This window comes from Microchirus variegatus, assembly GCF_963457635.1.
Source record: "Microchirus variegatus genome assembly, chromosome: 16".
NCBI classification, from domain to species: Eukaryota; Metazoa; Chordata; class Actinopteri; order Pleuronectiformes; family Soleidae; genus Microchirus; species Microchirus variegatus.
In genome coordinates, this window is record NC_139817.1 from 19175374 (window position 1) to 19196880 (window position 21507).

Below are 21507 nucleotides of genomic sequence, written 5' to 3' on the forward strand. Positions count from 1 at the left end.
GCAGATTGGAGAGACAAGTGTTGTTTAGGGCTGCAAATAACTCAAATTTTCTCAAACGTCTTATTTTGTCCACAAATAAAAAAATTAACTTTTTGTTAAAATGATTAAAACAACACTCAAACTGATGATTCGCTTAATTTAATGAAGTAGTCGATTAATAGTCAATTACTTGTTGTAGCCCCAGTGTAGTTCTGAAATTGTTATCGTTTATCTGTTACATTTGTTATTGTTATGTTACATTTTATCAGGTAAAGGGGGAAGAAAATGTCAAATCAGCACTCTATTCATCAAAATAGTGGCTGTCATATTTTAGCCCAGTAAAGACTAACACACACACACACACACACACACACACACACACACACACACACACACACACACACACACACACACACACACACACAAACATTAGATTACATAAGAAACATTTTACCTGTAGCTTTGTTGCGGGGGAAAACTGCGGGCTCATCCAGGAAATCCAATTAAATGTCAGACTGAAGGACCTTGTTGTTTGTCTTGTATCTGTTTGTTTTATTTCGTTCCCGTGTGTGTGAGAGCAGTGCTACAGTGTGATGTGCTCCTCCGCCATGTTGACTCATGTATTAGCTGTGAGAAGATGAGGAGGATGAATGGATGGAGCTTCGATGCTGCTGCTGCTGCTGCTGCTGCTGAAGCTGCTGCTGCTGCGCCACCTCCATCCACAGCTTCACCATCTGCTCCTCAGCTCCAGTACAGGGGTCATATTATGCAGAATGTCCCTTTAAAAGACTCCACAGGTGCAGAGATGGCGCTTTCACTGTTTGTCCAGCTCAGATGATGGTGGTTGTTTTTGGATGTGCTCGTTTATGAACGCGCGCACAACCTCGCTCTGACGGGAACTGCGCGGGTTTTTGTCGCCATCTGCTGGTAAAATACAGAACCTTGGGGATCTACAGGGTGAACGTGGGAGGTACAATATTTGCAGGTTTTGTTGCTTTCAACTAATTCTTTGAAACATGATATGCTTAGTAAAATATAATGTTTAATTTAATTTTGTTATGATGATTGAGTGTGTGGCAGGTACCAATATGGGCTTTAATGGAAAACCCCACCCAGAGGATCATTTAACAATATTTAAAACACTTATTTTCACACCCTCATGAAATGGGATTTAATATATGTATACATATATATATATATATATATTATGTATATGTATGTACCAATATTTAATTTAGCAAAAAACATCAGAAAACATCATATCTTCACTATAACAAAGCTCAATTTAACAGAAAATAGTAAACATCCTCTCACAAGACAAAATGGTGCATCTGGTTTGGACATGAAGGATGCCAACTATTAATGACACATTAGAACAGTCTAATACATCATTTTTCATACACACCTCAACATGGAGGAAAACAATACGTCACTGTTTTCAAAAGCAAACGGGGAAAGAAAAGGAAACATGTAAAGATCTTTCCTCACAGACGAACCTGAGTTAGAAAATAATTACTGAATTCATTCATTCATTTGTGCATTTGTTTATGCGTGTTTCTTATTCTAATCACCACATTCTTTATGTTTATTGTATGATTTAAGTTTTCATTGAGGTTTGATCGGAACCCGGAGGAGACTGAGTTGGAGGGAAATTTGAACATTTTTTTTCTTCTTCTTTTGTTGGTTTCTGATGAAGGTATCTGATTGTTTTTTTTTGTCTGTTTGTTTTTTGGCAGTTTGGTATAATCTGGATCGAGATGACGAGAGAACAGGGCAAAACAAACAGGAGGAAGTAAATCAAATGATTTAAATGATGAAATTTCTAAATGATGGAAGAAGCACAAAAATTCATATTAGAATAATTATTAGGCACAGAGACGGCACTAGATCTTACACTGGTGTCAGATTCTATAGCAGGTGTTGTTCATGGGAAGTGATCAGAGAAACAACTACAGGAAGTGATCATTACCACATAGAGAAAAAAGTAGGGCTCGATTTGCAGAAATGGGATATGGACAGGAGTCAGAGATGGTTCATTTAGAAAAGCAGAAAATACTAATTAAGAAATGTCAACAGAAATGTGGATGAGCTAAATGAGTCTGTGTGTAAAGCTATTGCAGAGGCGTTAAAAAGAAGTTAGGAAAGAATAAAACAAGAATTGTACCTTGGTGGTCAGGGGAATGTGATAAAGATTATTCAAGATAGAAATAAAGCTTTTAAAAGGTGAATACTAAACCATAAAATCTTTTTAATTATCAAAGGATGCAAGCAACTGTGAGAAGAACCATAAAAAATGCAAAGAAAGAACATTAGAGATCATTTTGTAATTCAGTGGGAAGAGAAACAAGTATGAAAAGAATGACTGGGATTAAGGTAGAATATGGATAGTCCAGTTTTAATTGAAGATGAAATAACGGGAATTACGAATGAAGAGAAAGCAGAAATGCAAGCAAAGACCTTTGTTAAAGTGCACAGCTCAGACAGGGAGGCAAAATACAATAGTAGAAAATAAAGAGGTTTTACAACAGGAAGAATACATACATGATTTATTAAACAAGGCTTTTACAGAGTTAAACAGATGTCTAAGAAAAAACAAGAGGTCCACAACAGGCAAAGATCAATTGTATTGTTAGTGATTAGTAATCTTACTAAAAAAAGATTAGAACTATATAATAAAGTTTGGGAGAGTGGGACATTGCCACATAGCTGGCAGGTAGCTGTTATAATCCCAAGTCCTAAACCAGGAGCGAATAACACAAACAATTGCCCCTAACATCTGTAAAATAATGGAGAAAATGTCAGTTTTGCTAATAAGTTTAAATACCCTGGCAGAATTTAGGATGTCTGGGCCATTTTTCAGAGAATATGAATGATAACACAAAAACTTTTCTTTCACTCATGGTTAGTGGTTGGCTGAAGCCATTTATTGTCAAACGACTGTTTACTCTTTTTAAATCGTAATTACAGCACAAACTACCCAAATGACTCTGATCAAAAGTTTACATACCCTGGTGATTTGGCCTGATAACATGCACACAACTGGACACAGAGGGTTTGAATGGCTATTATTAGTTATGGATATTATTATTATTATTATTATTAATTAATTAGTGGGTGTGTATAAAAGGTCAATGAGTTTCTGGACTCCTGACAGACACTTGCATCTTTCATCCAGTCCTGCACTGATGTTTTTGGATTCAAAGTCATGGGGAAAGCAAAATAATTGTCAAAGGATCTGCAGGAAGAGTCGCACTAAAACAGGAAAGGGATATAATAAAATATCAAATTAATTGAGAATGCCAATCAGCAGTGTTCAAACTCTAATTAAGAAGTGGAAAATTAGGAGTTCTGTTGAAACCAAACTATGGTCAGGTCGACCAACTTCACCAACTTCAGGTGAAATACAGGACTCTCTGAAAAAAATGTGGTGTGGCTGTTTCAAGATGCACAATAAGGAGGCACTTGAACAAACTGCATGGTCGAGTTGCCAGAAGAGAACCATTACTACGCAAATGCCACAAAGTATCCCGCTTACAATACACCAAACATCACAGAGACACGCCTCAAACCTTCTGGCACAAAGTCATTTGGAGTGATGAGACCAAACTTGAACTTTTTGACCACAACCATAAACACTACATTTGGAGAGGAGTCAACAAGGCCGATGATGAAAGGTGCACCATTCCTCCTGTGAAATACGTGGTGGATAGCTGATGTTTTCATATTCTCTGAAAAATGGCCAAGAAATCGTAAATTCTGCCAGGGTATGTAAACTGTACATAAAAAGTAAAGGGTGTGTAACTAAATACCTGAGTGGTTTTAGAAAAGGAAGATGTGAACCCAGTAACATGCTTACAATATGAAATCACTCTTTGAGAGAAAGCACAGGTTAGAGGGGACACTCAAAGAAAATATTTAGAAGAAAATGGAACTCCTCAGGGAAGCATAATAAGTCCTTAATTATTTTGCATCATGAAAATGACATTTATGATGGATTTGAAAATGATTCTGGAGTGTCTTTATTTGCAGATGATGGGGAGCATTGGAATTGGGATTGCATTATAAAAAAAAAAAGTGCATTTATGAAAATGGAAGGGTAGGCATACAAATGGGGCTTTACATTTTTAGACAAAAAAGATGATATTTACAAATAAAAGAATTCATGATGGAGTAAAACTGGAATTATACAATCAAGAATTGGAGAGAGTGAAGTTTTAAACTTTGAGGGATTTGGTTTGATGAAAAATTCACATGGAAGGTACACATTCAGAAATATAAGTACAACTGTAAGAAAATATTGATCATAATGAGATGTTTAGGTAGGGAATGGGGAGAAAAAGAGAAAGGGAACAAAAAAAAAGCTTTTGAGGGACAATTAATCAAATCAGAACATCAAGTACACCAATACAGCATTAGTCCAACAGTACCATTATCAACAATGCTGCTGTGGATACTTCCAGATGCCACCATAGATCTTATGCTGTTAGAGAGGAAAAACAAAGGAATGTTGAGCTATAATCCATATTCAATACAAGCATATTATGGACAGTTACCATAGTTACATTCAATTATACACAGATACATCAAAAAACCCAGTCCCAAAAAGTAGGAGTAGGGGTTACAGGAAATTACATAGCAGACAAGGTGGCAAAGGCAGCAACAGGACACACTCATATAGATTAAGCAAAATGGAAATGAAGAGCATTATTAAACAAAAACTAAAGGAGAGCTGGCAAAAACAATGGGAGGAGGAGAGAAAAGGAAGATGGTTTTTCAAAATCCAAAGGAAAGTGGGCGAGGTTAGGTGCACGGAAAGAAGCAGGAAAGAGGAACGTTTCATATCAAGGATCAGATTTGGCCATACAGGATCATACGGAACAGTACATTATTCAGAATCAATAAACACGATACAGGCAGAGGTGATCACTGTGGGCAGCAGGACACAGGTCAAAGGTCATGTTCTAACTCAATGTCCGAAATATCAAAGAGAAAGAGAAATTATGATTCGAAAGTTGAGAGAGTTTGATTTGGAAGACATTATTATTATTACAAAAGTACCTGAGTGACTGTTACAAAATATTATGTAATTTTCCTAAAACCACAACGTTGATTGGGAGGATATAGGTTGGGATGTGTATAGGCATGTATATGTACATGTATGCATATATATATATATATATATACATATATTATTATTATTAATATTATTACTATATATGGCCACACAGTTGGTGTAGTGGTTAGCACTCTTGCCTTTGCAGCAAGAAGGATGAACCGGTTTTAAGCCCCAGTTGGAACAAGGGCCTTTCTGCAGAAAAGAAGGAGTTTGCATGTTGTCCCTGTGTGTGCGTGGGTTTACCCGGGTACCCTCCTTTTTAAATTTTATTTTTATTTTATTTTTTTGCTGTAATACATTTAGTAATACATTTTGTACATTTAGATCCACACTCCATACCAGGTGGTGGCGGTAATGCATCAAATCGATGTTTTGAGGAAGAAGAAGGAAGTGACGTAGAAAGCCTGCGACGCACGTGCATGTGTGTGTATGTGTGTGGTGCTCAGAGGAACCATGGCTGCCGAGAGGCTACAGTTTGATGAAATGGGTTTGGACGACCGTCTTTTAAAGGTAACAAACTGTGGGACTGGGAAAACGTGTGTGTGTGTTCAACTAACGGAGGGAGAAACGTTGAAGCTGCAGCTGAAGGGCGTCGGAAAAAGTGGGAATAGCTGCGGAAACATGTCAGCACAGCAGCCTGGTGTTTGCTAAACTACGACACACGCTTAAACAGAATGGTTTTAGTTTATGTTCGAGTCTTTAATTCATAGAAAATGGTCTGCCTGTTCAATGATTCACTCAGAAATAACACGTAGAGCATAAATAAAAAACAAGGTATAAAATGAACAAAAACTGAATCACCAAATGGATAAAGTGATTAGGGATGTAAACATGACAATTAATATAAATAAATACAAACCAGAGCGAAATAAATGTATGTATATCTGATATGAAATATATATTTTCTATAGGGTTTGTAAGCTCTAATGTAAAATATGTAGTGCAAATTTAACGTCCGAGTACTAAGTACTGAGTATTATAATGTAAGTACAAGATGCACAGCATGAATACTTTGACTATATCCATGGGTTAAAACTGTCAGCTATTTTAATTCATTATTCATCTGTTTTTCCAGTTGCTTTAAAGCAGCTGTGTCACATTTTATCTGGTTTAAGTTGACCTAATTGTCTCTTGCATCAAAGTACCACCACACATATATCACAATGGTGTCCAAGCAAATGTATTAAGTGTGTCACTATTTTATTTATACATTTTGTAGACAAGCATAAGTCATTTTTAAATTGATCCTTCATTACTTAGTATGTTTGTGCACATCCCAGTAAGAAAATAATATGCTTTGTACTTTTAAAACAAATTTAATAGATTAATCCTTTTGAGTGTTTTCTTTTAAATATAAAGCAAGATCTCAGATTTTTCAGCTTCTTAAATGTTGTTTGCTGTTCTTGTCATGATTCAGGCAGTTGCAGATCTGGGTTGGTCCCAGCCCACACTGATCCAGGAGAAGGCCATTCCCTTGGCTCTGGAGGGGAAAGACATTCTGGCCCGGGCTCGAACGGGATCTGGAAAAACTGCCGCTTATGCCGTACCTGTCATTCAACGCATCCTGAACTCCAAACAGGTGAGTGTGCATATTGGCAAGAGCAATATAACTAGGGATGCACCGAAACTGAAAATGAGTAAACACTTGGCTGAAAACTGAAACTGGAACTTGATTGGCATTAAAATGAATTATGATGCCAATTCTTTTTTTTTTTTTAAAGCTCACATAGAGTGGTCCTGTTGCACATAATATGTTAGTTATGGAGGTCTACTTACATACATTAACTTGTTTTTATGGTCATAAACCTCCTAGTTGCTGTAAATGAGCAGATAGAAATCCTCTTTTCTGACGATGTTCCCCTGCCGCGATATTTCGCGATATCAACTCTCACCCCGGCTTCCCAACTGTCATGTGATTGGCCAGTACCCGGAAGTGACATATTCAGCACACCCGCTCTCAGAAGCGCAGCTCCCCCCAGCGGATCGGAACGGTGGATGCACTGCTACTCATTATCAAAACATTGTTTAAACAATGTTTAAAAATAGTTTTGTCACGACTCCCCGCCGCAGTCCCTTTTATGAATGAATGAATGAATAGTTTATTTCGGGCATGACAAATAATCAACATCTGCACACATCAGCATTTAAATTCATACACATGACCGAAAGGGACAGCGGGAGAAGCAAAGCTTATCTTTTTTTCTTTTTTTTTTCTTATTTTCTTAACTTTCGACAATATTGACGTCGCAGCAACAATGGCATAAGGCTGCAGTTCATCTAAAGGCAGTCAACAGACTACATGCACGTCCGTACATGTGTTTATGACTTTGACCCGGAGTCAGACCCAGAGTCAGAAGACACTGTCGCTCGTGAAACACCTCCATAACGGATGTTATTCTTCTTCTGCTGTTCAATTTACACAACCTGATGTGCCCGGATAATTGCCCGGAGCAGGACGATCTGCTGTTCTGGAGAACCGTTGTTTATGTAAAACCAGACCGGGTTTTTTCTGAGATCTTGCTTAGCCCGAGATTACAATAAAACACAGCGTTCTCAGTAGTGGCTGAACTGTTTGTTTAGAACCTTCAGGGCTTCTTAAACAAGGTAATGACGCAGATACACACTAAAAAAACAGCGTTCATTGGAACTTCCGGTCTAGGTCCGCTTTAAATATCATTTTGTTGTTCTGGCTGGGACTGTGTTAATTGCCTCACTAAAGTCAAGGCATTGCAATTATAGTATTATATTGTAGAGTGTGCCCCTCATCCGGTGCAGACAGACGGGCCTTTTTTTTCTGTGCACCACCCCTTTAGTGTTGTAATTAAGGGAATAACAGATGCATCAGATGCAGGGCTTTCCATAAGCGCTGGCTGCCGGCCATATAGCCGACTACTCGGTTAACACCAGCCTGCTACTTCATTGACTATAAATATAATTAAATAATAAATAAATAAATAAATAAAACAGACTGACAATAATGTCAAACTGAACCGCACTTATTAAAGTCGATGAATCATTTTGGTTTGTGGACAAAACAAGACATTCAAGAACATCGTCGTTTCCAGATTTGACAAACACTGATCAATGTTTTTTAACATTTTCTGACATTTTATGGACCAACCGATTCATCGATTAATCGAGAAAATAATCAACAGATTAATCGATTACGAAAATAATCGTTAGTTGCAGCTCTAGATTAGTTGACAACAAAAATAATTGTTAGTTGCCTAATCACAACATCGTTTTTGTTTCTGCGTTAATAGTCTTTCAGCTGCCGAATTTTCAGTGCATTCCTGAATATAACATCTTTTTTGTTTGTTGTTGTTTATGTACAGTACCTCCTGCATGACTGGAGTACAGACTCCGTCTGACACAGTCACTGAACTGAAATACCATGGCAGGGGTTGTGATGTGGCATTGCAGTTCAGCCTTGTTTGGTTTTGTTCAGGTTGAATCGGTTTGATTCTTGGGTTGGATGTCATACTCATGACTCTTCCAGTGACACTCTGATCAATCAATGGACAGCAGTCGCATATAGTATCAAGCTTGGAACCTCGCTAGAGCAAGTACAAAAAAGTAGGGATACACCGATCCGCTTTTTTTCACACCTGATACTGATACAGATATCTTGAAGTTAAGAATCGGCCGTTGCCGATACAGAAAAGCAGCATGGAGTTTTGGTAACAAACTGTATGTCTCATTGTGTGGAAAAGACTGGGATCATTATTTTGTGCAAGGCAACATCAGATTTGACTTAAACATTTCTTTCCTATTTTTATTTAAACATATAAACAGATAAAAATGTACTGAATTACTTATTTATTTAATAATTGTGACCAGTACACCAATCTTAAATAAACCAATAGTTTTACAAGTGTTATGAGAGCAGCTGAGAGTTAAGTGTGTATTCCTTTTAAGAGAGCAGAAGGTGTGTTATGACGTCAGTGTGAGCGCAGGTGTGTGTTTGTGTTATCAAGCGGAGGAAAACGAGCCGATAAAATTGAGTGTATCTGTACAGGGAGAAATGTTTTGGTTATTATTGTTGCATACAGCAAGAGTTGTCCGTCTGTATGTTTAACTGCTGTGTGGAGTTAATTGGGTCATTGAACCAGAAGCGAAGTGTTGTTCTCTTCAGCACTGGAGAACAATAGTGTCCTCCCCTATGCTCTCTAACTACAGTCGGGGAGCCGAGTAGGAAAGGTTAACACGAGCGAACATTTCCATTAAGATAGCTGCAATCGCATCACTGGTGTGTGACCCACGGAAGTTTGTTGCGTTTAACATTGCACTGTGTGGCACATAACTCTCATCCAGCCAGTGTGCTGTTAAACTTAAAAGTGACTTGGGGGAAACGGGACATGTTGCTTGCTTACGATGTCGCTTACAGAACACAGCATGTATGCTATGTATCAGCCCATTGTCACCGATACCCGATCAAGAATTTTCTTCAATATCGCGACTGATACAGATACAAATATTTGCTCATAAAAACGTACCAGGTACTATCACTAATGGAAAAGCAAACGAACATGTGCCGAGTCCAGCCGTGCTGGGCTGTGTAGTGGAAAAGCGTCATACGTTTTAAGAAGTTTTGACGGTGACGGTTTTCAGTGTGCTGTTCATCCTTCATCCTTGTGTGTGGTGGTGGTGTTGCTGTCATCTTCAGAGTGTCCGTGAGCAGGATATCAGGGCTCTGATCCTGGTTCCAACCAAAGAACTGGGTCGCCAGGTCCAGACCATGATGAGGCAGCTGACGGCGTACTGCTCAAGGGACGTGCGAGTGACCGACATTTCAGGAAAGGCTGATCTGTCGGCACAGAGGTCAGTCTGCTCAAACATGTCTTATCTGCATTTTTAATATGTAAATTATGTCATATCACAGAAGTAAACATTGGTTGTATGAGGGCTGTCACTTTTTCTAAAAACCTAATCGACGTGTTTGTGTCCACCCCTAATTTTGGTGCTCATCAATTTTACATTTGTCAAATCAAAAAATACACCTGTACTATTCTGTAGAAATATAAAGGAGGTTTCATGTTGCCTGCTCTCTGGACAGACCTATATTAATGGAGAAGCCTGATGTTGTTGTGGGAACACCGTCGCGCGTGTTGGCTCACCTCAACGCCCAGAACTTGGTCTTGCATTCATCGCTGGAGACACTGGTGGTGGATGAGGCCGACCTGCTCTTCTCTTTTGGGTTCGAGGCGGACCTGAAGAACCTGTTGTGGTGAGAATTGACTTCTGACTTCACTGGCATGACCGCAGAGTCGATACACTCCTCATATACTGTAGTTGACAACATATTGTTGTCATTTCCTCTGAGTCTGGTGTTGCACAGAGTCTACTTCTGACTGCTCTCCACCACAACTCAACAAATGTTTGCTTTGAACTACTGTGCTGTAATTTGTAGTTCTCAACATTTGGGATGTTTTTTGTTTTTTTTTAACTTATTTTTTGTCTCTTCCACAAGGTTATTCCTCTCTCCTACAGTGTCCATTACAATTACATACACATGGCCAATTATGCAAATTAGGTGATGACATAAGTTAGCAACCTTGAGCAACTTTTAGGTCATCCAATAGCTACTTGCCCTTACTGAGGAGTAAGCATTTTAAATTGATTTAAATTTTGACCAAAATAATTGTGATTGTTTTTTTCCATAACTGTGTAGCCCTAGTGTGAAGCCCGACAAGCAGTTGCATAGGGCGAGTACCATTAGCAAAGCATGCATTTTCAATATAGTGAGATAATGCTCATAAGTTCAAATAGTCATAGTGATTCAAAATATGATTGTGAACTCCGAATGAATGCTCAGGACTGGTTTATTTTCAGCAGTTGACGTTCCCTCATTGGTGGGCCGAGTTGGATTTGAAATCAAAGGTTGTGGTTTTGGTTCCCGTCTCTGTAAATCTACCGGGGCTCAAACCCAGGTCTTCTTGCTGCAAAGGCGAGGGCGCTAACCACGACACCATCTGTGGGCCCTTTAACGAGAGAGCCGAATTTTCAAAGTGATCTGAAAGTATCTTTACACTTTTAGTATCCATACAATGATTTATTTTTACACTAATCGGCAAATATAATTTTTTTCTAAAGTTTAAAATTGAATTTCATGTTAAGCACCACAAGTAGTGATTTGATTCACTTAGATCCATCTGACTCTTGTCTTTGTCTCTACCTGTTGCTTGTACTAAGACATAAATACACACAATCACATTAACAAAAGAAACTTTGTCTACAAATTGAACTGTTTATATTCAATATTTTCTCCTTTTTATCTGCTGTCTTTCGCATTCCCTTTCATAAAAAAGCTCGTGTGTTTCTTTTCAAATCAACATGTTGTGTTTGTCATGTCAAAGTCATTTGCCGAAGATCTACCAGTCGTTCCTGATGTCTGCGACTCTCACTGAGGATGTTCAGGCCTTGAAGGAGCTGCTACTTCACAACCCAGTAATGTCATTACTACAGCTTCAGAGGTTTCCTGTACATTGCCATAGATCAGCAGCTGCACAGAGTGTATTCTTGGTCCTGAGGTTGGTCTGAATCCCTCCATGTTTGCTTTTTCTCAGGTGGTCCTGAAGCTGCAGGGCTCTCAGCTTCCAGACAGTAGCCAGCTCCAGCAGTACAGCATCAAGTGCGAGGAGGAGGAGAAGTTTCTGCTCATCTACACGCTGCTGAAGCTGCAACTGGTGCAGGGAAAGACGCTGGTTTTTGTGGGGACTGTGGACAGATGCTACAGACTGAAGCTGTTCCTCGAACAGTTTGCTATTCCTGCCTGCGTGCTAAACTCTGAGCTGCCTGTTCACTCCAGGTAAGAGGGGAGCATGTTGGTGTCGAAATGTTTATGTGAATCAATCGCATATTCTCTGATTTTTCAGCTTCTTAAAAGTGAGACATTTCTTGTTTCTTTGCTTCATATTGACGACGACGACAACAACAACATGAATTTTGTAATGTGAAATTATGACTTTTTCAAACTGAATGCTTTTCTAAATACATTATTTACTATAGGGTTTCCAGTACATGAATTGAAAATAATAATTGAAAATATGATCTTGCAGTATCGCTAGGCCAAAACAACAAACACAATAACAACAAATTAAAGGTACAATTTAAATAACTAAACTAGTCTATACTGAATACAGCCAAATAAACATCTTGAAATAAACAATTACCTGAGCATTACCTAAGCTAACATTATGTCGTGCTGTTCAAAACGTGTATCTGAAACATAACAGGTTTCCTCTATCAATAGAAAATTAAGTGTCAATGATACAAAAATAATATAAAAATAAGAATCTCTCTGAAATGATGATAGAAATAATGCATATCCTGTATTAACAAATCAATAACACATTTATCCCTGTAGCCTAGATACATTACAGGGCTGTCAATGAATATTATATATTTTAATACGTTTTAAAAACAGATATTTGGAGGGGAAAATTAATATTTGAATGTGGAAAAACACATCCACGCTTTGGGAGTGGGCGCGTACTGCATGTAAACGTTTCATTAATGTTAACCACTTCTTCCCTGACCATCTTTTTGGAGTCCCTGCTCGAAAATGACATGCCTAAACTAAATAAACCTCTGCAGTTACAAGCTCCATGTGGATTATCTTGGTATCAAAATAAAGATAACACTTGTGAGATTCCAACAGAGGTGTAAGTTTCACTGTAGATGCCACTGTGTCAGAGTAAATGTACATGGAACACAGCATAACTGAAATATTTTTTTTCTCTCGTCTAAAAAAATATTGCATTTTAAAGCAAATATCACCTTTAAAATATGAAGTAGGAGCTTAAAAACACATGGAGGTCATGTACCAACATGTGGACATGAGCTGTGCAAAGTCTGATGCTGCTGAAATGAAGCAGAGTGAAATTACAGAGGTTTTATTAAAGAGATGTCTGGGCGTTCTCACTTTTGGCACAGCTTGGCACCATCTGTGCCATTTGAGATTTCTTAGGTACCAAATTATTAAAAACCCATTTAATCTTATTTATATGTCACTACAGGTCTAAAAAGAACTTGTTTTGAAAAAAAAAAAGTATGATAACTCGCTCTAATCTGTGCGGTGCGTATTAACAACTCTGTGGCTCTGTAGCGTCTTCAGTTACGCAGCGCCATAGCTCTGGCTTACCTTAGTCAATTAGGGTGATTGACAGCTCGTTTTAAACGTCAAAAAAACAGGTAGAATCAGACCCCGGTTTCCAAATGTGTGTGAATCACTTCATTAGCGAGTCAAAAGGACATAAATGCATATGACGCATTTAGGCGGACATTCGCCCTTCTCTAATCAGAACGATCTAATGTCGCTCTGTAATGATCAATCAGACCGGGATTTGTTCCCAAAGCATGCTGGAAAGTGTAGTTCTTCATTAGAAGTGGTTTTGTTCCGGTGGAAATAGCTTGTTTTGATAAAGGTAAGGCAACATTTCTGCTTGTATTTCTTGAAAGTCAGTTATTGTTTTGCTCTTATTTTGGGGCTGGATCCGTGAATCTTTGTCATAGTGATAAAAATGGTACCGCTGGAATCTGTAGATTCTCCGCTGTCTAGCTGACACGTGTTTTTTTGTTTACATAATCACGATGACGCTCCGGTGCCGCTTGTCAATGTGTGCGCGGTGACGGTTCCGCTCCTGCTGTTTGATCCATCGGTGTTTTAACTGTGTTTCGTGAACATTAGAATGGTTTATATGAGCTTTTAGCTGAATGTCTGACCTTTCTGTGGGTATGCAGCATGTCTGTGTTTGTTAAAAGATATGGTTTTATGGCGCTTTTGTCGCTGCGTCTGACGCTGCCCCCGATCCCGGGGGCAACCGTGAAGAAGAGGTTAATATATTGTATATGTACTATTTAGCGAAATGACATCAGCGTTCATGTCAAATGTCTCCATTTTTTTTCAAATTAGGAAGATGACACACTGAATTAAAATGTGACTGACATCTGGTTCATGTGGTGTATTGGTTACCTTTTTTATTGTCTTACTCTGTGATTAGAATCCTCTTATTGGCCGAATTGAGAAGCACACTAATTTGCTGCTTGGCTCAAGAGTAAAGTCGGGGTCAGGATTTCTACTCAAGTTTGGTAGCAGTAACTAAAGCTATCTATTTCTTTAGATATATATGCAAAATATTTTATTGTGGTTTACGCGTTACAAGTGAAAAGTGACTCTGGGAAAAATGCATGAAGCCGAGCTCTATTTGGCTCAGTTTGATGTTGAAGCAGAGTTGTGACTTGGGTCTGGTCCATCTCCCTCTTCTTCCTCTTAATGAACCAGTGGAAATGAGACCCACACATGCTGTGTCTTTTGATTATTTCACATTAATGATTGCGTTATTAGCAGTGACTGGATCAAGAGCCAACTAAGAATGATAGGCTGTGACTTTCAAATCTCAGCAACCAAATTGCCAAGCTGATAATCTTGTACTGTGGACTAGGCTTTAACTGAAATCTGAATCTGGTCATACAGCTTATAGATTTCTCTCATTGAACTAACATTCCAAATTAAACAGCAGACAATATTCCTAGTACTGTTAAGTAGACATTCAATAGCTTTTTTTTTGTCCTTCTCCTGCAGGTGTCACATCATCACTCAGTTTAACCAGGGATTTTACAACTACATAATTGCCACAGATGAACAGAGTCTGGCTGACCCCACTGCCACTCCACAGACGACTGCAGGCAAAGGGAAGAAGAACAAGACCACAGAGAAAGGAGGAAAGTGAGTCTCTCCAGTTTAATTTAGTAAGACTTGTTGATCATTAGTATTATTATTATTCAGCAATATTGTCATCAAAGTCTGTTGTATAATGTGTGAATAGGGCTAGTCATTTGTCGGCTATTATTAGTAATGTAAAAAAAACAATGCGCATCATGGTATTTTGCGCTAACAAAACTTCCCATGTTGTATATACAAATTTTGTCCCACAAAATGATTGACAAAGTTATTTGATTCTTTAGTTATTGCAGCCTTAAACATAGTGGAGGAATAAAGCAGCAAAGTAAAATAAAATAAGGGGTCTCCACATGTTGGAGTCCTGATCAGAGAGCTGCATTTTTACAGAAGTGATTTAAGTTATCCTGTTGACCCCTGTTATTTTTGGTATGATGTTGTTTTTAAGGGCTAAGGACAAGGAGTATGGAGTCTCCAGAGGTGTAGATTTCCAAAACGTTGCCAGCGTCATCAACTTTGATTTCCCCACCACTGTGGAGTCGTACATTCACCGAGTTGGAAGGTGAGAGGTATTTGCAGTTCAGTCACACTTAGTGTAGGGTCTGGTTCCTCATCACTCATGATCAATTTGTTTGATTTTGTAGAACGGCGAGAGCAGACAACCCAGGCACTGCTCTATCGTTCATCTCTCAGACTGAGCTGGGTTTACTCTCTGAAGTGGATGAGGCTCTCACAGGAGGTAATGAGGACTAATTTTAATGAGATTCTATCTTCATTTTTACTTTGAACATCTAATATGCAACATTTAAAAAATTATGATATTTAAGTTATGTTTTTTTTCCTTAAGCACAAATACAGATTTGTGCTTAAGGTATTTTCGGTTGCCTTTTAATCATGTCATCCGCTTTACCATTCTGGAGCAAAACCACACAAATCGCAGGAATAGATTTTCTTCAGCAATGGGGGTAACAATTCCCTTGATCCTAGGCTGCTGCTGATGTCATGTTAGGTTGTTTGTCCTTGTTTTCAGTAAGAGACCCCTTGCAGCAGAATTTACATACTGTGCATTTAAGTAATGTGAGTCATCACACATGAATGAACACTTGAGGAAACAAATCCCAGGGTGGGTGTGACTACGGACCTGAAAATGCTTGGTGTGTTAGTTCATCCAATCCAATCTATTTTATTTATATAGCACACTTTTAAACAAACAACAAGGTATCAGAGTGCTGCACAGTATGGTAAAACAGATACAAATAAAATATAGAGATAAAAATAAAATATCAGCATGTGTACACATAAAATAAATACAATCACATAAAAACACAAAAAATCAACACTCTACGTGGTGCTAAAAGCCAAAGAAAAAAGGTGGGTTTTAAGAAGAGATCTCCCACTGCCTTATTTTTAAGGAAGCGGAAATCGCATTGACAGGTGAATATCAGAGCTGTCCCAGAGTCCTGCGTTGGTCAATTTTGAAAAACCCTGCACCTGCCCATACCCGTGAGTCTCTATGACAGAACCGACCCGTTAACCATGTCTAGTACAATAGCGCATCGACCGGTAACTGTGATTAAAAACACACAGGCTCTCATACTGATGTGCTTTGTTTTTATTTGCACATTTCCAGTACAAAATTCAATTGGCAATAAAAAAAAACAATTAACATGTGCTCACAAAATATAACAAAGCCTCTCAGAGATCAAAAGATATATAATGAAAATGAGACGGTGAAAAGAACGCCTCACACACGATTACTGTACAGCTCCAATATTCCACATTCATTGCACATAGCAATGCGATGGAGCCATACAGTGTCTGTGCAGGCAGTCTTTTTCTCCCATAGTTGATGCCAGCGGAATCAGACTTTCAAAATAAAAGTAATTTTGGCTTGAAAAGAGTGATTTCTTTTACAATGCACATCTTCAAATGTGTTTGATTACTACACGCTGCCCACCCACGTTAAGTTAATTTTCAATGATCAGGATTGGGTCATTTGAGCATTGCACCATGCAGTGAAAGACTTGAGTCATGGACAAAATACTCCAGAACAGCCGTCAGAGTGTAACGCTGTTTGACACCGTTTTTAAATGATTTCAGAAAAATACAGATTTTATCCAAGAAAAAACGTCTAAGTGTCTGATTTATTAAGAATAGGTTCACTGCTGTACTGTTGGACAGGAAACTGACGAGGTGATATTTCTGTTCATCCCTTTTTATTTAGATAATGCTGATTCTGTCCTGAAACCTTATGAGTTTAAGATGGAGGAGATCGAGGGCTTTAGGTACAGGTGTAGGGTAAGTGTCCCCACCACATACACACACATCGTCATCATTATTATTCTTATCATTATTTACGATGTCATGTGTCACTGTAAACCCCAGTCTCGCACCATTTTTCTGATCTTATGCAACAAGTGTGAACAGTGGAGCCCACATAATGTATAACTCATACAGTGCTGTGAAAAAGTATTTGGCCCCTTCATGATTTATTTTTTTCCTGCATGTTAGACACTTTATGTCTGGATTAATCCAGGGTTTGTTTTTGGAGAAGCACCCTACAGTCCTGGTGGGTACGGTGTTCTCCACACAGAAATTTATGTATTCTGTGATACAGACCGTGAGGCTGTCGACGTCCTCCCCATGAGGATCACAGAGTTCATCCCAGTCCCTCAGAGCAAAAAACAAGAAGTCAGGGAGTGGGCCAATACTTTTTCACAGCACTGTATGTTGTAATGATCAAAGTTTAATTTTAGCTTTTTGGCTGCTGTAAAGCTGATACTAATTTCTTTTAGGACGCCATGCGTTCAGTGACGAAGCAGGCAGTGAGGGAGGCCAGGCTGAAGGAGATTAAACAGGAGCTGCTTAATTCTGAGAAACTCAAGGTGAGTGACGGTGATTAATCCAAGCATATTCAGTATACTTCTGTGTAGGGCTGCACCATAAATCATTAAAAAAAATCACAATCTAGTTTCACAACTACGCGTGACCTCATTTCTAAATGACAATGATTCTTCTGCATTTTATTTCACAAGCTGCATCACAAATAAACAACTCTATTTTCCCCCAAACAAACGTCACATATGTTATCAGGCGTCCGTTTCACAAAGCAGGTTCAACAAACTCTGTCTAACCCTGAACTCTGAGTTGTACTCTGAGATAGGAAACTCTGAGTTTTCGGTTCCACAACAGCTGATTTGAGTTAGTTTGTTCAACTCGGAGTAGTTTCACCTGGAGTTAAGCGCGTGCACCACAAGTATAAAAAGACAGCATCAATGGAGCCCCGAGTTGGAAATATTAATGCGCTCGGTGAGTTTGAGAATGTTTTTAGAAGGAAGTGTAACACGGCTGCAGCAGCAAAAGAGAAGGATACGGCGTGGGAGATCATTGTTGCTCGGGTCAATGCGTAAGTTTAAATGTCGTCCTTTGCACAATCACAATAATATTACAGGGGGAAACTGCTTGAGTCGCAGCCTATTAATTTATTTCATTTAGGTGTAATCCCGCAGGGGGAGAAGTGCACTTCACACAGTTTAAGATGAAATATAAAAACATTGTTCAAACAGGTAAGACCTCGGCATAATCTCATGGGATTACCTCATTTTGATCATGTTTTACATTGTAAAGTAAATATTTAGTGGCTGTTTGACTGTACAGTTGTTTTAAAAAAACGCAGTGCAGCACACAATTTCATAAGGGAAATGTAAGGACGGATTAGGTTGTGTAAGTAAATGATGGACTGTGATGTGAAAAGGTACCACTGAAAAAGAAGAGAAGTGTCTGGAAATGTAAGAACATCTATGGGCGGTCTGATAATCATCTCCTGACGAATATTTAATTCTCTGCGCAGTAATGCTGCACCTTCATCCACGGGATCACTGTCAAAAGGACATGCCATGGTAGTGAAAATAGTCACCACCTAATATAACTTCTAATGTAGATGACAGAACAGACGGAGAACTATACTACGCCAAAACTCGCCTGCTGACTGAATGAATGAGGAAATCAAATGTGTGTCTGAAAGAGGGCGGAGACAGAGAGAAACTCCACGTTTGTTGAGAAAAACCTGCTCCCAACCAGGTTAGGTTCCTAGAGCATGTTACCATGGTAACTGACCGAGAGCTTAAGTTACCTCTCTCTGTGAAACAGGCTAGAGTTACTCCTCCTTCTCTGGTTTGACTTACCTCCCTTTGTGAAACAGAAAACTCAGTTTCCCTCATTTCAGGGTTAACAGGCTCGGAATTTTCACTAAACCTGCTTTGTGAAACGGATCCCTGCTCAGTTCACTTTGAACCTTAACACTTAAGCCACAGCAATAACAACAACAGCAGCAATAATAACAATAAGCCCATTATGCAGGGCCATGTTCTGGGTCTAAAGCAATCCCACTGTTTGCCACTTTACTTGAATGTTTCTAAACTTTTGTTCATGAGTGCAATAAACGTTTCCATTTGAGAGTCGTGATCTCAGTTGTAAGCAAAACAAATAGTGATTCACATTTTTTCGCAGCCCTACTTCTGTGTATATATGTACAGTCTATGCATACACACTCACTGGCCACTTTATGGCCTGATGTGGTCGTCTGCATACATTCTCCTCTGACCTCTTGAATTTTCTCCCAGAGAAACCTCTTGAATTTTCTCTCTTTTTCTGGACAATTCTCTGCGAATGCTAGAGACCTGATCCATTTGGGACCAGGGTGGCTCAATGCCACTTTTTGTGTCCTGTCTCACAGCCCTGATTATCTACATTTTAAGGTTTAGATCAGATCCCCCCCCCAAAAAAAACAGCCTGACCCGAGCCTGTGCACAATCTGTCTGAGCCCAGCCCAACCCATTAACTGTAATTTTGAGCCCAAACCCGACATTTAAACCAGACATTTCTTTGACAAGTGGGCCATTTATATAGGTTTACATATGGACAGAACCAAAACACTTGACGTACATAGCAGCAGCAGCAGCGGAGATCTCCCCTGCTGTGGTGCATCTTAAATCTAATCTATTTTTCTTTAGTGAGATATATGTACACAGCTTACATTAGTATTGATTCAGGTAAAACCAGGTTCTGATGTTCCTAGTGTTTCTGTCTCAGGTCAGATTGGATCAGAAAAATATGTACATGCAAACATTATTTTCATATACAGTACATAGTAAGGCTGCAACTTTATTTTTAATTAAAACTTTAAAACTTTAATTATTTACATAATCGATTAATCTGACAATTAGTGATGAAATGTCTGTTTTTTGTCCACAAACCAAAATGATTGTTTGAATGATGTCTTTGTTATATGACACAAAGAAAGCACAAGTCTAACCTATTAATGGAATGTCAATATAGTTGACTATTAATTCAGTAATCGATTCATAATTCATTAATCGAGTAATTGTTTTAGCCCTAATAAACGGTACAGTATTTGTTTATGATGGGATGTTTCTGCTCTCACGCAGACATATTTTGAGGATAACCCCAGAGATCTGCAGCTGCTCCGACACGACAAAGACCTCCATCCTGCTGTCGTCAAACCCCACCTGAGGAACATACCCGAGTACCTCAGTAAGACATTATACACACATGCACATGATAAATGCTGCACTAACTTGTCTGAGTAACTTATCATAACTTCATTCCTTCAGTTCCTGAGTCACTGAGGGGTGTGGTAAATCCACTGTCCAGCAGGAGGAGAAGGAAGAGGAAGGAAACACCAAAACCTGAAGGAGTCATTAAGACCAGTTTTAAGGTGACTCAAATTGACAGGCGTGCCCCCTCAGGGTGGGCATAGAGTTATATCTGAGCATAATCAAATATATGTGTATTACAAAAGAGATACTGTTGCTGCTTTAGTACTTACACTATTTAGTTGTCATAATTTGTGTTTTTATGATGGACTGTGTAGGGTTGAAAATCAAACCACAAACAAAAAAAGACTTTCACAAATGCTGCATTAGTAATGTGACTGAAGCAATACAGGTGTTTTGCTATTATAATAATAATAATAATGATAATATATTTTCTCTTTGTAGAAGAACAACAAGGGGGCAAACCCACTGAAGAGCTTCAGATACAGTGGAGGGAGAGGCAAAAAAGGCAACACGAGCAAGTCATAGCTGCTGTATATGCCACTGTCTCTATCAGTCCTCCATGTTATAAAGCTGTGCAGAGAGGTGGACCTGGAGAGCACTTTGTTCTCCATGTTGTCCCCCCAGGTCAGACCAATATCAGCTTTGTGGACTTTGCTCCAGATGCTCAAAAGGCCACTGACAAAATGGACTTGTACTGACTTGTGTGGACAGAGACGAAAACAAGAAATGTCATGTTTGAACAAGGATTTCTGTCAAATCCTTTCATGTTGATATGGAATGTGAGCCGAGGCTGATAATTACAGTATACCTTTTGTCTCATTAGCAAAACAATTTATGTATGTGTAATATTTTTATTAAAATAAAGACTCTTCAGGGTTTGGATCATAGTTCCAGGCTGTCATTCATCTCTGAATATGTTGATCAGCACCTTTTTGTACAGATTATTCACAAGAGACATTAATATAAAGTGATTGTTAGGCAGAAGAATTCATTCAATCCTTAGGTAGGAACATTAAATAATATAAAAGACAGATATTCTAGAAAATAACTATTTTAATAAAATGCATTCAGCAGTACATTGAATCAGCTTAACTGTGGCCAGCAATCACACCATGAAGCTATTACAGAAGTAAAATACCATGTAAATTGAGTAC

At 38.7% G+C, this 21507-nt stretch overlaps 1 protein-coding gene across 1 annotated transcript; it reads left to right on the forward strand.

Annotated features, from left to right (window-relative positions):
- Positions 1 to 5496: 5496 nt before the first annotated feature.
- On the forward strand, positions 5497 to 20934 carry ddx56 (DEAD (Asp-Glu-Ala-Asp) box helicase 56). Its single transcript, XM_083902972.1, has 14 exons — positions 5497 to 5605; positions 6513 to 6674; positions 9762 to 9916; positions 10152 to 10322; positions 11452 to 11542; positions 11662 to 11903; positions 14679 to 14822; positions 15223 to 15336; positions 15419 to 15513; positions 16999 to 17072; positions 17570 to 17659; positions 20222 to 20327; positions 20408 to 20511; positions 20795 to 20934. Exons 1-14 carry the CDS (start codon positions 5525 to 5527, stop codon positions 20876 to 20878), a joined length of 1713 nt encoding a protein of 570 aa, XP_083759098.1. The 5' UTR covers positions 5497 to 5524; the 3' UTR covers positions 20879 to 20934.
- The last annotated feature ends 573 nt before the right edge of the window (positions 20935 to 21507 follow it).